At 37.9% G+C, this 22,095-nt stretch overlaps 1 protein-coding gene across 3 annotated transcripts in view; it reads left to right on the top strand.

Annotated features, from left to right (window-relative positions):
- The window catches only part of ANKRD62 (ankyrin repeat domain 62), an 83,244-nt gene that overhangs the window by 33,237 nt on the left and 27,912 nt on the right, over positions 1-22,095 (top strand). For 2 of the 3 annotated variants that reach the window (XM_037727849.1, XM_037727848.1), the window contains exons 10-15: positions 4,599-4,812; positions 11,817-11,994; positions 13,083-14,018; positions 15,691-15,843; positions 17,273-17,343; positions 17,681-17,823. In XM_037727849.1, coding sequence (XP_037583777.1) covers positions 4,599-4,812; positions 11,817-11,994; positions 13,083-14,018; positions 15,691-15,843; positions 17,273-17,343; positions 17,681-17,783 — 1,655 coding nt within the window. In that variant the 3' untranslated portion in view covers positions 17,784-17,823. Of the gene's footprint in view, positions 1-4,598; positions 4,813-11,816; positions 11,995-13,082; positions 14,019-15,690; positions 15,844-17,272; positions 17,344-17,680; positions 17,824-22,095 lie in introns of those variants that run through there. The other variant, XM_017498444.2, reaches the window with a different exon arrangement.

A 22,095-nucleotide genomic window follows, 5' to 3' on the forward strand; every position in this document is an offset into this window, starting at 1 on the left:
GCATGTGACATGTGTTTCCTGGATACAGCACATTGATTGGTTTTGACTTTTGTCCAATTTGCCAGTCTGTGTCTTTTGATTGGGGCATTTAGCCATTTACATTTAAGGTTAATATTGTTACATTTGAATTTGATCCTGCCATTTTGATGCTAGCTGGTTATTTTGTCCATTAGTTGATGGAGTTTCTTCATTGTGTCGATGCTTCTTACCATTTGGTATGTTTTTGGAGTGGCTGGTACTGGTTGTTCCTTTATATGTTTAGTGCTTCTTTCAGGAGCTCTTGTAAAGCGTGCCTGGTGGTGATTAAATCTCTGAGCAATTGCTTGTTCATAAAGCATTTTCTTTCTCCTTTGCTTATGAAGCTTAGTTTGGCTGATGTGAAATTCTAGGTTGAATGTTCTTTTCTTTAAGGATGTTTCTTTAAGCCCCCCACTCTCTTCTGGCTTGTGGGATTTCTGTGGAGAGATCTTCTGTGAGTCTAATGGGCTTCCCTTTGTGTGTAACCCAACGTTTCTCTCTGGCTGCGCTTAGCATTTTTTTCCTTCATTTCAACCCTGGTGAATCTGATGATTATGTGCCTTGGGGTTGCTCTTCTTGAGGAATATCTTTGTGGTGTTCTCTGTATTTCTTGGACTTGAATGTTGGCCTGCCTTGCTAGGTTGGGGAAGTTCTCCTGGATAATATCCTGAAGAGTGTTTTCCAGCTTGGATTCATTCTCTCCATGATATTCAGGTACACCTATCAAGCGTAGATTAGGTCTTTTCACATAATCCCATATTTCTTGGAGACTTCGTTCATTTCTTTGTACCCTTTTTTCTCTAATCTTTCCTTCTTCTTTTATTTCATTGAGTTGGTCTTCAGTCTCTGATATTTCTTCCACTTGGTTGATTCGACTATTGAAACTTGTGTATGCTTCACGAAGTTCTCGTGCAGTGTTTTTCAGCTCCATCAAGTTTATATTCTTCTCTAAGCTGTTTATTCTCATTAGCATTTCTTCAAACCTTTTTTCAAGGTTCTTAGTTTCTTTGCTTTTGGTTAGAACATGACTTTTTAGCTCAGAGATATTTGTTATTACCCACCTTCTGAAGCCTATTTCTGTCAATTCATCAGACTCATTCTCGATCCAGCCTTGTTCCCTTGGTGGTGAGAAGTTTCAGTCTCTTGGAGGAGGCAAGACATTCTTGTTTGGGGTATTTTCATCCTTTTTTTGGCTGCTCTCTTCCCATCTTTGTGCATTTATATACCTGTGGTCTTTGTGATTGGTGACTTTCAGATGGGGTCTCTGAGTGTATGTCCTTTTTGTTGCTGATGAAGCTGTTTCTTTCTGTTTCTTAGTTTTCCTTCTAACAGTCAGGCTCCCCTGCTGTAGGACTGTTGGAGGTCCACTCCAGACCCTGCTTGCCTGGGGATCTCCTGCAGTGGCCTCAGAACAGTGAGGGTTGCTGTTAGTTTATTCTTCTTTTATCTTTGTCTTAGAAGGACACCCACCAGATATCAGCCTGAGGTGTCTCTTTGGTTATATGGGGGTCAGAAGCTGCTTGAGGAGACCATCTGTCCCTTATAGGAGCTCAAGTGCTGAGCTGTGAGCTCTGTTGTTCTGTTCAGAGTTGCTGGGCAGGTACATTTAAGTCTGCTGCAGTGGATTTCATAACCACCTTTTTTTCCCAAGTGCTCTATCCCGGGAAGGTGGGGCTTATATATTTATAAGTTCTTGACATTCTGCTGCCTTTTTTCTGAGATGCCCTCCCCAGCGAGGAGGTAGCCTCATCACAGTCTGCCAGTAGCGGTGTTGCTGAGCTGCCATTGCTCTGCTCAGCTGCTGTGTGAACTTCCTTGCAGTTTTTTTATAGGGGTATAGTTAGAACTGCCTCGTTAATGGTGATCTGCCTCGTTAATAACAGACTGTCTCTGTAATGGCGGAGTGCCTTGGTAATGGAGGATTTTCTCGGTAATGGCAGACTGCCTCAGTAGTGGCGGACTGCCCCAGCAGTGGTGGACTGCCTCAGTAATGGCAGATGCCCTTCCCCCCACAGAGCTGCACCATCCCCAGTCCAGCTGTGCTTGCTGTGAAGTAGTCAATCCAGACCGTTTCAGATTGCTAGTCTTTGTGAGTATGGGACCAGCTGAGCCAGATCTACTGGCTCCCTGTTTCAGCCCCCTTTTTTTTTTCAGTTGAACTGGTGACTCTGTCTCTCAGGCCTTCCACTTGCCAGTTGAAATAGCACCCAGATTTGTATGAGTTTTTGTGTGGAAACCCACTGCACCAGCTGAAAAAACTGCGCTAGAGATTTGTGGCGCTTTTCTGCCCAGGAATCTCCAGGTCTGTCAGCATTAAACATTCATTTGGAAATGCGATGATCACTCACCCTCTGCATTTTCACTGGGAACTGCAATCGAGAGCTGTTCCTATTTGGCCTTCTCCTACTTACATCTTTTTAATGAGATTTATTATATGGCCTAAAATATTGTCTATTTTGGTGTTCCATAGGTGCTTGAAAAGCATGGTGTTAAGTCTGCTCTATTATTCCTGATTTTCTGTCTCCTTGTTCTATCACTTCTTGAGTAAAAGGTATTGAAACCTCAGGTTACTTAGAAATTGGCTATTTCTTTTTGTAGTTCTATCCACTTTGGCCTCCTGCATTTTGAATTTCTTATGACATTAGGGGCATAAACATTTAGGATTATTATGTCTTCTTGATTAAATGAAACTTTTATCATTGTGACATGACCTTATTTATTGCTGGAAATGTTTTTGCTATGAAATCGACTTTGATATTAATACAATCATTTCTTCTCAGTAGTCTTCTGACAAGTGTTAGCATGTATTATTTTCTATTCTTATAGCCAATTTATGTCTTTACAATTAAAGTGCATTTCGTATAGACAGCATGTAATTAGATATTGCTTTCTTACCGAGTCCGTCACTCTGCTTTTTAATTGAGGCTTGTAAACCAGTTTCCTTTATATTGTGATTATCAATATAGTTACGTTTTTCTGTCATTATGCTGTTCGATTGCTGTTAGTCTCGCTGTTATTTTTTCCTCTTTTCTTCTTTTTCTGCTTTCCTTTAGATTAGTCAGCTATTTTCTATGATTTAATTTCGCATTTTTTTTTGGTTTATTATATAAAACTCTTTGTTTGCTATCTTAGTGGCTTGTTTCGGATTTATAATTTTAACCTATCACAGTTGCCTTCAAGTAATGTTATACCACATCATAGATGGCATAAGAAAATGACAATGGTACCCTTTTATTTTTTTTCCCAGACAGTTCCTTCCTGGATCTGTGGGATTATGGATTTTGCCAAGTTTAGAATGTTTTTGGTTATTTTTTTTTTTAATTTTCTTTTCTGTCTTTCTTCCTATTTGGGGACTTATACATTAGTTGCTTGAAGGTTTGTCATAGTTCATCATGTCAAATTTATGATTGTGATGTTTAATCTGTGTTTATTTTCATCCTCTGTAGTTTTTACCTCTGACATTGCAATTGGCATTTCTGCAAGTATGGTTTGATTTTTAAAGAAATATCTTACATGCTTCCACTTATTGTCTCAAGCTTTTTTGGGGGTACAGTCATTTACTTATAAACAGAATTCTTTTTGTTCTTGCTTTTAGATTTTGGGTAATTTGCCACTCCTGAGGCAAGAGTTTTCTGATTATTGTCCTGTGAAATATGAGTTTTTTGGGCCTGGCTCCTGGGAATGGACCCTCTCCTGGGCACTTCGAGAACAGCAGACATTGTTTCTCCTGTTTTCCCCTCTGCCTTGGTCTTAGGAAGTTTCCTAGCACACATGCATTTTTTTCATTATTCTATTAAATACTTTAGACCTCTTCAGATGTCCAGGGTTTGTTTCCTCTGCTGCTTTCCCCCCTCAAGTGTTCTGTCCTGTGATTTATCTCTGCTTTCATTTTACCAGACTCTTAGCATCACCGCCCCAGCTCAGGGAATCTGTGTCAGATTTTCTCCCTTTGTCATGGCCTGGGAGCTCAGTACACACAAAAAGCTGGGACTTTTGTAAGGCCTACATTTGTTTCTTGTCTTTCAGTGATTACCATCCTCATTACCAAAGTCCATTGTGTTGAAAGTCATTGTTTCATGTATTTTGCCTGGTTGTTTTCGGCTTCAGGTAAGAAAGAAAATCAGCACCTGTTGCTGCCTCTTGGCTGGAAGCAGATTGCAGCAGAGCTCCAGAACATGCATCAGACTAGCCAGAGTGCTCTGCTTCCTCCTTTGCTCAACTGCTTCCTTCTCATTATTCATTTCTCAGTGTAGCCTTCTCTTCCTCAGGGAAATCTTCCCTTGGCCAATTGTAGGTCAAATTCTCTTATGTGATTATAAAACTATGTATTCTTAAAGCAGCTATCTGAATTTATATTTTCAACTTTATCTTTGTTCTTCACTACGCTTTAAGCTAAACAAGGTCGGACATGTTGTCTGTTTTATCTGAAGATCTTTCTATAATATTTTCCACATTGCAGGCAGTCAATATATAAATACTCATTCAGTGTATGAATGAGTGCCATGTTGATATCAACAGTCCTTTATATCTAAAACCCTACTCATGTATTTTATCTCTATTTTGTTTTCCCTTGGTTACAGATTTTGTTAGCCTATTGAAAATCAAGAATGCAATATCTGCACATGAAAGACTAATAGAACATAAAATACATTACTGTGAACAACTTACAGTGAAATTTAAAAAAATGAAAAACAAGATTAGTACACTACAAAAGGAACTATCTGAGACAGACAAAACCAAAGTACAGTTAGAGCATCAGAAACTTGAATGGAAACAAGAGCTCCATAGTTTAAGGTAAAACATTCTAGTTTTAAAGAAATATTTGAACTGTTTATACTAAAGAGATGTAGGATAATTTTTGTAATAGTTGACTTACCTTCTAGGGTTTAATAGAGAAGAAAACTTCTTAAAATTGTGGAATGTGAAATTCTTGGATATAATATGACAAGCTTTTAATTGTTAATACTTCTTTAATGTTTAATTGCATATTCCTTTAAATCATTGTTTAAATGATTATATAGATTTCTACTCTATGGAAATCTCATTATTTAATAAATTGAAATTGGGGGTCTTAATTTATTGTATTAATGCTGTAAGGAACATGCTACATATCCATAATTTTCTCCATTTCTATTTACTTACTTTGGAAAAATGTTTTAAAATAGAGCTATCTGGTTAGACTATAGGAGCTTTTATTTTTTCTTTATTGCATTTTAGGTTTTGGGATACATGTCAAGAACATGGAAGATTGTTGCATAGGTACACACATGGCACTGTAATTTGCTGCCTTCTTCCCCTTCACCTACATGTGACATTTTCCCCCATGTTATCTCGCCCCAACTCCCCACTCCCCGCTGTCACTCCCCTATTTCCCCCAAACAGACCCCAGTGTGTAGTGCTCCCCTCCCTGTGTCCATGTGTTCTCATTGTTCAACACCCACCTATGAGTCAGAACATGCGGTGTTTGATATTCTGCTCTTCTGTGAGTTTGCTGAGAATGATGGTTTCCAGGTTCATCCATGTCCCTACAAAGGACACAAACTCATCATCTTTGATGGCTGCATAGTATTCCACATATACATATGGTGTATATGTGCCATATTTTCCCTGTTCAATCTATCATCGATGGGCATTTGGGTTGGTTTCAGGTCTTTGCTATTGTAAACAGTGCTGCAATGAACATTCGTGTGCATGTGTCCTTAGAGTAGAACAATTTATAATCCTTTGGATATATACCCAGTAGTAGGATTGCTGGGTCAAATGGAATTTCTATTTCTAGATCCTTAAGGAATTGCCACACTGTCTTCCACAATGGTTGAACTAATTTACACTCCCACCAACAGTGTAAAAGTGTTCCTATTTCTCCACATCCTCTCCAGCATCTGTTGTCTCCAGATTTTTTAATGATCTAACTGGCGTGAGATGGCATCTCAATGTAGTTTTGATTCGCATTTCTCTGATGACCAATGATGATGAGCATTTTTTCATGTGTTTGTTGGCCTCATGTATGTCTTCTTTTATAAAGTATCTGTTCATATCCTTTGCCCACTTTTGAATGGGATTGTTTGTGTTTTTCTTGTAAACCTGTTTTAGTTCTTTGTAAATTCTGGATATCAGCCCTTTGTCAGATGGGTAAACTGCAAAAATTTTTTCCCATTCTGTTGGTTGCCGATTCACTCTAATGACCATTTCTTTTGCCGTGCAGAAGCTGTGGAGTTTGATTAGGTCCCATTTGTCTATTTTGACTTTTGTTGCCAATGCTTTTGGGGTTTTGGTCATGAAGTCCTTGCCTACGCCTATGTCCTGAATGGTTTTGCCTAGATTTTCTTCTAGGCTTTTTATGATGTTAGGTCTTATGTTTAAGGCTTTAATCCATCTGGAGTTACTTTTAATATAAGGTGTCAGGAAGGGGTCCAGTTTCTGCTTTCTGCACATGACTAGCCAGTTTTCCCAACACCATTTATTAAACAGGGAATCCTTTCCCCATTGCTTGTTTTTGTCAGGTTTGTTAAAGATGAGATGGTTGTAGATATGTTGTGATGCCTCTGAGGCCTCTGTTCTGTTTCATTGGCTTATATCTCTATTTTGGAACCAGTACCGTGCTGTTTTGATTACTGTAGAATTGTAGTATAGTTTGAAGTCCGGTAGTGTGATACCTCCATCTTTGTTCTGTTCGCTTAGAATTGACTTGGCTATGCATGCTATCTTTTGGTTCCATATGAAATTTAAGGTGTTTTTTTCCAGTTCTGTGAAGAGGGTCATTGGTAGCTTGATGGGGATACTGTTGAATCTGTAAATTACTTTGGACAGTATGGCCATTTTCACGATATTGATTCTTCCTAACCATGAAAATGGAATGTTTCTCTGCCTGTTTGTGTCCTGTCTTATTTCGTTGAGCAGTGGCTTGTAGTTCTCCTTGAAGAGGCCCTTTACGTATTTGTTACTTGTATTCCTAGGTATTTTATTCTCTTTCTCGCAATTGTGAATGGCATTTTGTGCTTCATTTGGCTCTCTTTAAGTCTGTTATTGGTGTATAGGAATGCTTGTGATTTTTACACATTGATTTTGTATCTTGAGACTTTGCTGAAGTTGCTTATCAGTTTCAGGAGATTTGGACTGAGACGATGGGGTCTTCTAGATACACAATCATATTGTCTGCAAATACAGACAATTTAACTTCTTCCTTTCCTATTTGACTACACTTTATTTCTTTTTCTTGCCTGATTGCTCTGGTTAGAAATTCCAGTACTGTATTGAATAGGAGTGGTGAGAGAGGGCATCCTTGTCTAGTGCCAGATTTCAAAGGGAATGCTCCCAGTTTTTGCCCATTCAGTATAATATTGGCTGTTGGTTTGTCATAAATAGCTTTCATTATTTTAAGATACGTTTGGTCAATACCTAGTTTATTGAGGTTTTTTAGCATAAAGTGCTGTTGAATTTTGTCAAAGGCCTTCTCTGCATCAATTGAGATAATCGTGGTTTTTGTCTTTGGTTCTATTTATGAGGTGAATTTTGTTTATACACTTGTGTATGTTGAACCAGTCTTGCATTCCCGGGATGAAGGCTACTTGATCATGGTGGATAAGCTTTTTGATGTGCTGTTACAATTGGCTTGCAAGTATTTTATTGAAGACTTTTGTGTCTATGTTCATCATGGATATTGCCCTGAAGTTTTCTTTTCTTGTTGATTCTCTGCCGGGTTTTGGTATCAGGATGATGTTGCTCTCATAAAATGATTTCGGAAGGATTCCCTCTTTTTGGATTATTTGGAATAGTTTAAGAAGGAATGGCACCAGCTCCTCTTTTTATGTCTGGCAGAATTCGGCTGTGAACCCATCTGGACCTGGGATTTTTTTGAGTGGTTGGCTCTTAATTGCTGCCTCAACTCTAGCCCTTGTTATGGGTCTGTTTAGGGCTTTGGCTTCTTGCTGGTTTAGAGTTGGGAGGAGGCAAGTGTGCAGGAATTTATCCATTTCTTCCAGGTTTCTTTTTATCCAATTTGCCAGTCTGTGTCTTTTGATTGGGGCATGTAGTCCATTTACATTTAGGGTTAATATTGTTGTGTGTGAATTTGATACTGCCGTTTTGGTGCTAGCTGGCTGTTTTGCCCATTAGTTGATGCAGACTCTTCATTGTGTTGACACTCTTTACCATTTGGTATGCTTTTGGAGTGGCTGGTACTGGTTGTTCCTTTCTATTTGTAGAGCCTCTTTCAGGAGCTCTTGTAAAGCAGGCCTGGTGGTGATGAAACCTCTGAGTACTTGCTTGTTCACTAAGGATTTTATTTTTCCTTCAGTTATGAAGCTTAGTTTGGCTGGATATGATATTCTGGGTTGAAAGTTCTTTTCTTTAAGGATGTTGAATATTTGTCCCCACTCTATTCTGGCTTGTAGAGTTTCTGCTGAGAGATCTGCTGTGAGTCTGATGGGCTTCCCTTTGTGGGTAACCTGACCTTTCTCTCTGGCTGTCCTTAGCATTTTCTTCTTCCTTTCAACCCTGTGAATCTTAAAATTATGTGCCTTGGGGTTGCTCTTCGTGAGGAATATCTTTGTGTTGTTCTCTGTATTTCCTGGACTTCAATATTGGCCTGCCTTGCTGGGTTGGGGAAGTCTTCCTTGATAATATCCTGAAGAGTATTTTCCAGCTTGAATTCATTCTCTTTGTCACATTCAAGTACACCTATCTAACGTAGATTAGGTTTTTCACATAGTCCCGCATTTCTTGGAGACTGTTCATTCCTTTTTACCCTTTTCTCTCTAATCATGCCTTCTCATTTTATTTCATTGAGTTGATCTTCGACCTGTGATATCCTTTCTTCTCCTGGGTCAATTTAGCTTTTGAAAGTTGTGCATGCTTCATGAAGTTCTCGTGTTGTGTTTTTCAGCTCCATCAATTCACTTGTATTCCTTTCTAAGTTGTCCATTCTTGTTAGCATTTTGTCAAATCTTTTTTCAAGGTTCTTATTTTCTTTGCATTTGGTTAGAACATGTTCTTTTAGTTCAGAGAAGTTTCTTACTACCCACCTTCTGAAGCCCGATTCTGTCATTTCATCACACTCATTCTCCATACAACCTTGTTCCCTTGCTGGTGTGGAGTTGTGATCCCTTGTAGGAGGAGAGGTGCTCTGGTTTCGGGTGTTTTCATCCTTTTTGCACTGGTTTCTTCCCATCTTTATGGATTTATCCACCTGTCGTCTTTGTAATTGCTGACTTTCAGATTGGGACTCCGAGTGGACATTCTGTTTGTTGATGATGAAGCTATTTCTGTATCTTAGTTTTCTTTCTAACAGTCTGGCCCCTCTGCTGTAGGACTACTGAGGTCCACTCCAGGCCCTTCTTCTCTTGGGATCACCTGCAGCAGCTGCAGAACAGTAAGGGTTGCTACCAGTTTCTTCTTCTGCTATTTTGTCCCAGAAGGATACCCGCCAAATGTCAGTGTGATCTCTCCTTTATGAGGTGACTCTTTGGATATACAGGTGTCAGGGAGCTGCTTGAAGAGACAGTCTGTTCTTTATAGGAGCTCAAATGCTGAGCTTGAGCTCTGTTGTTCATTCAGAGCTGCTGGGCAAGTACGTTTAGGTCTGCTGCAGCAGAACTCATAAACTACTTTTTGTTCCCAGATGCTCTGTCCCAGGGAGTTAGGGCTTTATTTATGAGTTTCCGTTGTGCTGTTGCCTTTTTTTTTTTTTTATCAGGGCTGCTCTGCCCAGCAAGGAGGCAGCCTTATCACTGTCTGCCTACAGAGGCTTTGCTGAGCTGCTGTGGGCTCCGCCCAGTTGCCGTGTGATTTTCCCTGCAGTCCTGTTTATATGGGTGTAGTTAGACCTGCCTCGGCAATGGTGGCCCACCTCTGTATTGGCAGACTCTCTCTGTAATGGCAGGTTGCCTTGGCAATGGCAGGCTGCCTCAGCAATAGCAGACTACCTCCTTAGTGTTGTATAGCCTCGGTAATGGTGGAAGCCCCTCCCCCATAGAGCTGGACCGTCCTGGGTTCAGCTGTGCTTGCTGTGAAACTCTCAATCCAGAAAGTTTCTGATTGCTGTTCTTTTGTGTGGGTGGGGCCAGCCAATCCTAATCACTTGGCTCCCTGCCTCTGAACCTTTCGACTCTATCCCAGGTGTTCCAGTCACCTGTTGAAAAGGCGACGGGATCTGTGTGTTTTCCCATGCGGTGACTCACTGCGCTGGCTTAAACAGCAGTGCTGGGATTTGTGGCACTTGTTTTTGCCCAGAAATCTCCTGGCCTTGCTCCCTCTTCAGACCCCTCTTTATTCAGATGAATGGATGACTTCCCAGGGCTACAATCATCTGCCAAAAGGGCCCCCAAACCAATGTGTTTTGTACGGAGAACGGCTGGCTGGGACAAAGCAGCCGTGCCGACCAAAAGAACCCCGCCAGCCAAAACCGTCACACTGGTGACCCATGGGGCTCCTCTGCCTGGGAATCTTCTGGTCCATAGGCAATAAAAATGTGGCATCCACTCACCCTCTGTGCTTTCACTGGGAGCTGCAACTCCAAGCTGTTCCTAAATGGCCATCTTGGGTGGGGATATTATAGTAGCTTTTAAAAAAGATTTTTGATGAATATTTCTAAGTTGTTCTTAAGAAAGTTTATATTAATTTATAATTCAACAGAGTATGACATATATATTTTTCTCCACCCAGAGTAATTAGTTTTAAAATTATTCAGTTTTATTTATTTTTTTTTTTTTGAGACAGAGTTTTGCTCTGCCACCCAGGTTGCAGTGTAGTGGTGGAATCTCGGCTCACTGCAACCTCTGCTCCTGTGTTCAAGTGATTCTTGTGCCTCACCCTTCCAAGTAGTTGGGATTACAGGCATGCATCACCATGCCTGGCTAATTTTTTTTTTTTTAAGCAGAGACAGGGTTCTGCTTTGTTGGCCAGATTGGTCTCAAACTCCTGACTGCAAGTTATCCACTGGCCTTTGCCAGACTGGTCTCAAACTGCTGACTGCAAATTATCCACTTATTACAGCATAAGCAACCATGCCTGGCCTAGTTTTACTTTTAGTATGCAGCGAATTAAAAGTAAAATGGAAAGTGATAACTGATTAGCTTAGTCAACATCTGTCTCTGCTACAGAGATTAAATTAATTCAAGGTTCTATGCTAAAGGCACATATTACTCTTTACTGTTTAAATATTACATTTTTTCTTGTTTGAGAATGGATTTTAACATTGTTTGTAAAATACATAATAATCAATAGGATAAGTTAAAAGTGTTATTTAAAAAAGATACATAAAAAGTATAGGGTAACATCTTAGATTCCTTAGCCTAGGCTTGGATGATAGTCATCTGCAGATAAGTGTTGCAAAAAGACACCTAAATGTGCTATCTTACAGTGTAAATCATGTTTAGGGATACCTGCAATATTTCATGAATATGAAAATTGATTTCTACTGAAGGCATCAACTTATTTATAAAAAAAATAACTTCTTTTTAATTAACTAACTCTAAATGATTCATCCTGACTGAGGAGTAATTATTAATGTGTGAAGAAAAGGTAATTTTTAACTTGCAAATTTACCTAATAATTTTCAGTGTCCTTTTCAATAATATTTACTAGAGTTATTAGTAACAGAAGCTAATTAATTAGCAGAATGTTTATTTCTTACTACTTTTCAATTTATATATGTCCTTTGGAAGACATTGAAGTGAGAAATTAACATGAAAACTACAAAGAAAAAATATTCAAGAACATGGGCACTTTATTAGGAAAATAAATCAGCATATGAGTGCTTTGTTTTTAAAGGATTTTAAGATAAGTATATTTAACTACAGATTAATCTTACAACAAGAAGAAGAAAGAAGAAACCCTGAAAAGTATGAAAAAGGTACAGAAAATTTCAAAATAATGGAAGAGCAATATTGGACACAAGCTGAAGTGAAAAAACAACTTAAACTGACTCTCAAATCATTGGAAATGGAGTTGAAGACTGTAAGAAATTATTTAAATCAGGTACATTAACATTTGGTAAAATTTTATATTTCTAATTTTACTTTGTTAATATTATAATATCCCTTTAACTTGATATATATTTTTTAGTTCTAAAACCACAAATTTTATTTCATCTTAAAAATGAATGATACTTATAGCTACAATTATTTATTATAAATCTTGGTGTCAAAGTAGTATTTTATTTCAGTTCAAAGACCTTTGGAAAAAAATTATAGTCCATAATATATACTTAGTGATATTTTATAGATAAGTAATTTGTTCCTAGTGACATAGCTCAATGTAGTTTTTTTCTATTTCACATTAATTATAGTTTCAAACATTGTGAAAATGAAATAAAAGTTATCATATTACATAATCTCATGATGTCCTAAGAAGAGCTTTATAAATGTTATCTTATTTACTTTTGGTGTTTTGAAAGAAAAGGTTTTTATGGTATTTGCATATCTACTCCATGGACATAACCATGATCTGGTGGAGTAGCACTAGGAGTCAGAAGACCTGGGAAAAATCCAGCAGCTTGCTTATGTTTTTAAACTTTCCCTTCAGAGTTGTGATAACTAAATGACTTAATTGATGTATGCATATAAAGTGCTTAGTACAATGCCTAGATTTATCCTTTATCAATACGTGTCATTCTTAAAACTGACTCTAAAAATGTAAGAAAAGTAGAATTATCTATAAAATATTTGCAGGAAAAAGTAACAAGGAATTTGGAAAATTTCATCTGTCCAAATATCTGCAGAGCTAAGGCTCTTACACTATAGGGAAAAGTAAAATTAGATATTAGTGTGTAAACCCAATTTCTAAATGTACTCATAGTTATTAATAATTTATGCTTTTGGGTTTGTTGAAATTCAATTAAAACCTTTTTTTTAAATTAATTGTCTTCAGATACATTTTTGAACTTTTGAGAAATTGTGCTCTAAAATGTTTGAAGTTTTGATTCAATTTCTTTTTTCCAGTTGGATAGCCAGATGGTAATTCTTTCATTGTATAAATGTACGTGTTATTACTTATTTAGTTTCATAAGAAATCATAATGTATCATTTTATTGGGTACTAGTTGAAAGTTTTCTTTGTTTTATTTAGAGTTCTCATACTCATGAAAAAGAAAAAGACCTGTGGCAGAAAAATCACTTGATGAAGGATGAAATTGCCAGACTCAGGCTAGAAATAGACACAATTAAACATCAGAACCAGGAAAATGAAAATACGTATTTCAAGGATAGTGAAATTATAAAGAAAAAGAATGAAGACCTTCAAAAGACTCTAAAGCTGAATGAGGAAACATTAACAAAAACAAACTGGTATAATGAAGAGCTTAATGTTCTGACATTGGATAAGAATACAGTGCTCAATTCTGAGCTAGAGAAGGAAAAACAAAGAAAGCAAAGACTGGAAACAGAAATGGAATTATACAGTTGTAGACTGGCTGCTGCTCTATGTGATCGTGATCAAAGTCAGTCTTCAAAAAGAGACCTGCAGCTTGCTTTCCAGAACACAGTAAATCAGTGGTGTCATTTACAAGAAAACATGAATTCTCATATTCAGATTCTTTCTCAGCAACTTTCTAAAGCTGAGAGTAAATCCAGTAGCCTGGAAACTGAGCTCAATTATGAAAGAGAGGCTCTCAAGGAAAAGACGTTGGCTATAGAACACATGCAAGGAGTCATAAGCCAAACACAGCATCGAGTGAAGGCCATTGAACACATGTACCAAGATGACCAACATATAGTGGAAAAATATGTGAGAAAGCAGCAATCTGTAGAGGATGGACTATTTCAGATACAAAGCCAAAATTCATTGCATCAACAACAACTTAATGATGCTCACAAGAAAGCTGACAATCAGGAAAAAACAATAATTAATATCCAAGCCAAATGTGAAGATACTGTAGAGAAACTTCAAGCTGAGTGTAGAAAGCACTGTATTATGCTGGAAGAGAACAACAAGGGGTTGATAGAGGAATATACTCTTTTAAAAGAAAGGCAGTGCCAGTATGAAAAAGAGAAAGAAGAAGAAGAAGTAAGTATCAAGAAAAATAAGTATTTTTCAAGCTTCCTGAAGTAAAATTTAAAGTAATATTTGGTTATGGCTAAACATTTAATGTAGTTGAATATGAAAATATATACATCATAAATAGATCTGATATATCACCTTAGAAAACGTAGCTTGTTTCCAGCAAATAAAAGTTAGAACTAAGAGATGCTTTCTTTTGAGTAAAGACAATGTGACACTCAGGAAATTTTAAGCATTTCAGTTACAAACTGTTAATATAAACTAATATTTATAATGTAGTCTTACACTGCTGAAATAATTTTAATGTCTGTATGTTGCCACATTTTAGGCTTATGATAAAACATATAAAAAAATGTTCATACCAAAAGTGTTATTTTGAAATTGATTCAATTAATTGGATTACTTCGACCATTAATTCCAGATTTCCCAGATGAAGAAAAGTGTAGTCCCTATTTTAAAATTATTTTTCTTCATTTGCTTTTAATGTAGCTTAGTTGGCATAATTTTATTTATTTATTTATTTATAAATAATATAATATTACTTATAATATCACTCCGTTGCCCAGAATGGAGTGCAATGGCATGATCTTGGTTCACTGAAACCTCTGTCTTCCAGGTTCAAGTGATTCTTCTGCCTCAGCATCCCAAGTAGCTGGGATTATAGGCACCCGCCGCTACGCCCGGCTAATTTTTGTATTTTTAGTAGAGACCGGGTTTCACCATGTTGGTCAGGCCCGTCTTGAACTCCCAACCTCAGGTGATCCCCCCACCTCGGCCTCCCAAAGTGCTGGGATTACAGGCATGAGCCACCGTGCCCGGCCAATTTTATTTTTATTCATGTCAATTTGACTTAAATCTGAAAATAATTCAATCTTAAATTATACATTGATGTGACCTTTCCATTCTTCAAAGACATCCAATTTTTCTTACATTACAATATGGGGAAAATGTGGTAAATGTTACCAAACTAGATTTGATTTAATCTTCCCACTAGCATTTATAACTTACTTTCAATTTTTTAATGAAAAATGTGGTTATAATTTTTATTTCAAGGCTCAGTGACTCTCATTTGGATATAATGTTGTCCGGTACAAAGATAAGCTTAGCTGTCTGTGATTTATTAGTTTCACATTGGATCCCCATTTTCAGATTAATGAGGGGTGGTAGGAATGGAGGGAGTAGGGAAAAGAGACATAGCAGCTCAGGTAAGGGAGGGAGATAGAAGCTAGTTTACCTAGAACATTGAAGGCCATTGGAATGTTACTTTTTTTCTGAGATGGAAATCTATTGAAAGGATATGAGCAGGTGACTGAATATGTGAGGAACTCTGAGGTTGATTTGAGCTTCTTCTTATAAAAAAGAGAAAAAACATTGCACAGTGTAAAATTCAGTACCTCCAGTCCTACCTGTTTCTTTTTGAGAAGGTTTTTAAGCATTGCATATTCATCCGTGGACTGAATCTGTTGTATGAGTAACACAGCAGCAGTTTGGGATGAAGATAACACCTTCTTTATCCTTAACTGGATTCATTAATAAACAGGAATGTATGCACATGAGGAAAAAAAAGAATCTGTGTATGGTGATACTTTTCTAAGTGTATACATTAGAGTTAAATATTATTAACAATTTAATAATAAGGTGATATGTAAAATCCATAACGAAAATAAAATCTTATCAGGTAGTTGTGAGAAAACTCAAACAAGAACTGAGTGATGCCCTGAACAAACAATTACTGTCAGAAGGTATGCTAGAGGCTTCATCACAACATCAAAATACTTTAGAAGATGAGACACGAGATACAAAAAAGAAATTCGAACAGATGAAAAGTCAGGTATGTATGAAACTTAGCATGTTAACAGTTACTCTGTAGCTGGTTAATATCAACTGTTGTGGGTTAGTAGTTTTATTGGACAGCTTTATTTCATATTTTAATTATGATTAATTTTATTATCTTTATAATGCATTCATTTCTCAATCTCTGCTATGTTTTATAATAATAAATATTTTTCTTATAATATTTCCAGTTAAGAAAGTTGAGAATTACACATCATTTCTCATAGATTAGATAATTTTTCTGCTTACAGTATATTTTTAGTGATTTTTATATTGCCATGGGGATACAAGCCAGATTAGTTCAGAGGATAATTTCCAACGGAATGTTTCAGAAATTTTTTCTTTTTTTAATCTCTACTTTTCTGTGTGAATAAAGAACTTGTGCCTACTTATTTCATGGGTTTCAGTTTAACTTGTACAGAAAGGCCATTCTTCATCTTTGTTTTGATGAAAATACTTGCTCTGACTTTATATTGGGCTATAGTCATAGTCACATGATTATGAACAGTTAACATTTGCCAACATGTGTCTGTCTACTTTCTCTAGTTTAAAAACAAACAAACAACAACAAAAAAAAACTTTAAAAATGGAGTTATAGAAGGTCAGCAAAGGGTAGGTTTGAGATGTTTGGATGGGTCAAGTGGGCATTTTGACAACATGGCTTCCCCTTTGGCATGTTTAATGGACATCCCTGCAGTTTAAGATGACACTTGTAAATACTCTCCTAATGGTGATGTGAGACCTGCCACTCAATCAACAGAACCTGTAGGATCTTATTTGACATTCATCTTGTCTATTTTAATTATGCTCCAGTTTATTTTCAAATTTTCTTGTGGTTTGCCTGGAGAGGAAAGATGATGCTTAGTTTTAAATGTTAAAAATGTATAAGTTGCCTTGCTATAACAAAATTAAATGCATACACACAAAAAAAGAAACAAATTTATAGTTGATATAGTAGTGGTGTTTGGAATTCAAAAATATGAATGCTTACCATAAAGTAATTTTCTCTTTCCCCATTTAACCAATTTTATAAATTTGAGTATCTGATAAAATATAAATTAAAAGCAAGAAAAATATTGTATTTTGATCCTACAGCATACTCAGTAAATTTTTCTGTAAAGGACCAGGTAGTATTATTGGAGACTTTGTGAGCCATAAGATCCCTGTTGGAACAACTCAACACTGTAGTTGCAGCACAAATGTAGCCATAAACAATATGCAGATTGCAGGGGTGTGACTGCATTCCAATAAAATTTAGTTAAACAGGTAATAGATTGATTTGTCCTAGATTATTATCATTTTTAATAAAATAGATTTTGATAGTTTAAAAACAGTATTTTATATATACCATATTTTGTTCATTCATTCACCTGTTGATGGGCATTTGATTTCCACACCTAAAGATTGTTTTCAATTCTTTGTTTTAGTTGCAAGAAATCCAGGATCAACTCACAGAGACTCTAAGATATGATGAGGAGATTCCAGACCACGTGCAAAAGTACAATTTAAAGCAGCACACAAAATATCTTGAGTATTTATAAAGCAAATGAGTAGTGTAGTATGAGAATTATATCAGTTAAGATAATAAGTATATCTATGCGAAGCCAAGAAAAAAATTTCAGCTGTAAGCTATTTTGAAATGCATAATTTTTTATATTATTTTTGATTTTACACATCATCAACAAAACAAAGGTAGAAAAATGGCAGTTGCTCAATTTTCTAATTTTCAAATGTCTCAGAATTTATGTAATTACTTCTTCAGATATTTTTCAGAATTTATATGATTTTTTTTAATTATGTTTGTAAATAATTATTTTAAAATATATTTATTTTAGGCTTAAACTAGAAAATGCCATGTTAAAAATTAGAAGGAAAGAGCGAGTGAACAAAATTGAGCAGCTTCAGAAAATTCTGGGGGGATCCAAGATGGCCGTTTAGGAACAGCTCGGAGTTGCAGCTCCCAGTGAAAGCGCGGAGGGTGAGTGGACACCGCATTTTTATTGCCCACAGACTAGGAGATTCCCAGGCGGAGGAGCCCAACCAGTTGCCAGCGTGGCTGTTTCGGCCGGCACAGCTGCTTTGCCCCACACAGCTGCTTTGTCAGTGCCCTGGTGCAGTGGTTCTCTGTACAAAATACACTTGTCCAAGTGCCCTTTGGCTGGCGATTAGAGCCATGGGAAGTCACCCATTCATCTGTTTAAAAAGGGGACTGAACAGGGAGTCAGGACAGGAGATTCCAGGGCAAAAAAGTGCCACGAATCTCAGTGCCACTGTTTAAGCCAGCACAGTGAGTCACCGTATGGGAAAACACACAGATCCCGGTACCTCTTCAACAGGATACTGGAACACCAACTTAAAAGGCTCTGAGGTAGGGAGCCAGGCAATCAGGTTCGGCTGGTCCCACCCCCAAAATAACAGCAATCAGAAACTCTCTGGATTGAGAGCTGCACAGCAAGCGCAGCTGAACCCAGGACCATGGTCTAGCTCTGTGGGGGAGGGGAGTCCACCATTACAGAGGCAATACACCACTAAGGTGATAGTCCGTTATTGCTGAGGCAGCCTGCTGTTACCAAGGCAACCGACCATTGCTGATGCAGCCTGCCATTGCCAAGGCAACCTGCCATTACAGAGAGAGTCTGCCAATACAGAGGTGGGCCACCATTGCCGAGGCAGTTCTAACTACACTCATATAAACAGGACTGCAGGGAAGTTCACATGGCAACTGGGCGGAGCCCACAGCAGCTCAGCAAAGCCTCTGCAGGCAGACAATGATGAGGCTGCCTGCTTGCTGGGCAGGGCAGCCCTGAAGGAAAAAAAAAGAAGGCAGCAGCACAATGGAAACTCATAAATAAAGCCCTAACTCCCTGGGACAGAGCACCTGGGAATAAAAAGTGGTTTATGAGTTCTGCTGCAGCAGACCTAAACGTACCTGCCCAGCAGCTCTGAATGAACACTGGAGCTTACAGCTTAGCATTTGAGCTCCTATAAAGAACAGACTGTCTTCTCAAGCAGCGCCCTGACGCCTGTATATCCAAAGAGTCACCTCATAAAGGAGAGATCAGACTGACACTTGGTGGGTATCCTTCTGGGACAAAGATAGCAGAAGAAGAAAACTGGTAGCAACCCTTACTGTTCTGCAGCTGCTGCAGGTGGTAACTAGGCAAGCAGGGCCTGGAGTGAACCTCAGCAGACCTACAGCAGAGGGGCCAGACTGTTAGAAGAAAAACTAAGAAAGAGAAATGACCTCATCATCAACAAACAGAATGTCCACTCGGAGTCCCAATCTGAAAGTCAGCAATTACAAAGACGACAGGTGGATAAATCCATAAAGATGGGAAGAAACCAGTGCAAAAAGGATGAAAACACCCAAAACCAGAGAACCTCTCCTCCTACAAGGGATCACAACTCCTCACCAGCAAGGGAACAAGGTTGGAGGGAGAACGAGTGTGATGAAATGACAGAATCAGGCTTCAGAAGGTGGGTAGTAAGAAACTTCTCTGAACTAAAAGATCATGTTCTAACCCAATGCAAAGGAACTAAGAACCTTGAAAAAATATTTGACGAAATGATGAGAATGGACAACTTAAAAAGGAATATAAGTGAATTGAAGGAGCTGAAAAACACAACATGAGAACTTCACGAAGCATGCACAAGTTTCAACAGCCTAATTGACCAAGCAAAAGAAAGGATATCAGAGGTCAAAGGTCAACTCAATGAAATAAAACGGGAAGGCGAGACTGAGAAAAAAGGGTAAAAAGGAATGAACAAAGTCTCCAAGAAATGTGGGATTATGGGAAAAGACCTAATCTACGTTAGATAGGAGTACCTGAATGCGACGAAGAGAATGAACCCAAGCTGGAAAATACTCTTCAGGATATTATCCAGGAAAACTTCCCCAACCTAGCAAGGCAGGCCAATATTCAAGTCCAGGAAATACAGAGAACATCACAAAGATATTCCTCACGAAGAGCAACCCCAAGACACATAATCTTCAGATTCATCAGAGTTGAAATAAAGGTAACAATACTAAGGGCAGTCAGAGAGAAAGGTCGGGTTACTCACAAAGGGAAGCCCATCAGACTCACAGCATATCTCTCAGCAGAAACACTACAGGCCAGAATACAGTGGGGGCCAATATTCAACATCCTTAAAGAAAAGAACTTTCAACCCAGTATCTCATATCCAGCCAAACTAAGCTTCATAAGTGAAGGAAAAATAAAATCCTTTGTGAACAAGCAAGTACTCAGAGATTTCATCACCACCAGGCCTGCTTTACAAGAGCTCCTGAAAGAGGCTCTACACATAGAAAGGAACAACCAGTACCAGCCACTCCAAAAACATGCCAAATGGTAGAGAGAATCAACACAATGAAGAATCTGCATCAACTAGTGGGCAAAACAGCCAGCTAGCACCAAAATGGCAGTATCAAATTCACACATAACAATATTAACCCTAAATGTAAATGGACTACATGCCCCAATCAAAAGACACAGACTGGCAAATTGGATAAAAAGACAAAACCCATCAGTGTGCTGTACCCAGGAAACCAATCTCACATGCAAGGATACACAAAGGCTCAAAATAAAGGGATGGAGGAATATTTACCAAACAAATGGAGAGCAAAAAAAAGCAGGCATTGCAATTCTCATCTCTGATAAAATAGACTTTAAAGCAACAAAGATCACAAAGACGAAGGGCATTACATAATGCTAAAAGAATCAATACAAGAATTAGAGCTAATGATCCTAAATATATACGCACCCAATACAGGAGCACCCAGATACATAACACAAGTTCTTAATGACTTACAAAGACACTTAGACTCCCACACAATTATAGTGGAGACTTTAACACCCCATTGTCAATATTAGACTGCTCAACCAGACAGAAAATTAACAAGGATATACAGAACTTGAACTCAGACTTGGACCAAGCAAACCTAATAGACATTAACAGAACTCTCCTCCCCAAATCCATAGAAAAAACATTATTCTCAGCACATCACACCTACTCTAAAATTGACCACATAATTGGAAGTAAATCACTCCTCAGCAAATACAAAAGAACGGAAATCATAACAAACAGCCTCTCAGACCACAGTGAAATCAAGTTAGAATTCAGAATTCAAAAACTAACCCAGAACCGCACAGCTTCATGGAAACTAAACAACTTGCTTTTGAATGTTGACTGGATAAACAATGAAATGAAGGCAGAAATAAAGACGTTCTTCAAAACCAAAGAAAAGAGAATAACCAAATTGATGAAATAAAAAACAATAAAGGGAATATCACCACAGATTCCACAGAAATTCAATCGATCATCAGAGATTATTACAAACACCTCTATGCACATAAACTAGTAAACCTGGAAGAAATGGATAAATTCCTGGACCTTTGCCTCCTCCCAAGCCTAAACCAGGAAGAAGCCTAAACCCTGAACAGACCCTTAACAAGGTCTGAAGTTGAGGCAGCAATTAAGAGCTTACCACCCAAAAAAATCCCAGGTTCAGATGGGTTCACAGCCGAATTCTACCAGACATACAAAGAGGAGCTGGTACATTCCTTCTGAAACTTTTCCAAACAATGCAAAAAGAGGGAATCATTCCCAAATCATTTTATGAGACCAACATCATCCTGATACCAAAACCTGGCAGAGACTCAACAAGAACAGAAAACTGCAGGGCAATATCCATGATGAACATAGACACAAAAGTCTTTAATAAAATACTTGCAAGCCAATTGTAACAGCACATCAAAAAGCTTATACACCATGATTAAGTAGTCTTCATCCCGGGGATGCAAGTCTGGTTCAACATATGCAAGTCTATAAACGTAATTCACCACATAAACAGAACCAAAGACAAAAACCACATGATTTTCTCAATTGATGCAGAGAAGGCCTTTGACAAAATTCAACAGCCCTTTATGCGAAAAACCCTCAATAAGCTAGGTATTGATCGAACGTATCTCAAAATAATAAAAGCTATTTATGACAAACCAACAGCCAATATCATACTGAATGAGCAAAAACTGGAAGCATTAACCTTGAAACCTGGCACTAGACAAAGATGCCCTGTCTCACCACTCCTATTCAATATAGTTCTGGAAGTTCTAGCCAGAGCAATCAGGCAAGAAAAAGAAATAAAGCGTATTCAAATAGGAAAGGAGGAAGTCAAATTGTCTCTATTTGCAGACGACATGATTGTATATCTAGAAGACCCTATCGTCTCAGCCCCAAATCTCCTTAAACT

Source organism: Cebus imitator, unplaced genomic scaffold (assembly GCF_001604975.1).
Source record: "Cebus imitator isolate Cc_AM_T3 unplaced genomic scaffold, Cebus_imitator-1.0 Scaffold242, whole genome shotgun sequence".
Classification (NCBI taxonomy): Eukaryota; Metazoa; Chordata; class Mammalia; order Primates; family Cebidae; genus Cebus; species Cebus imitator.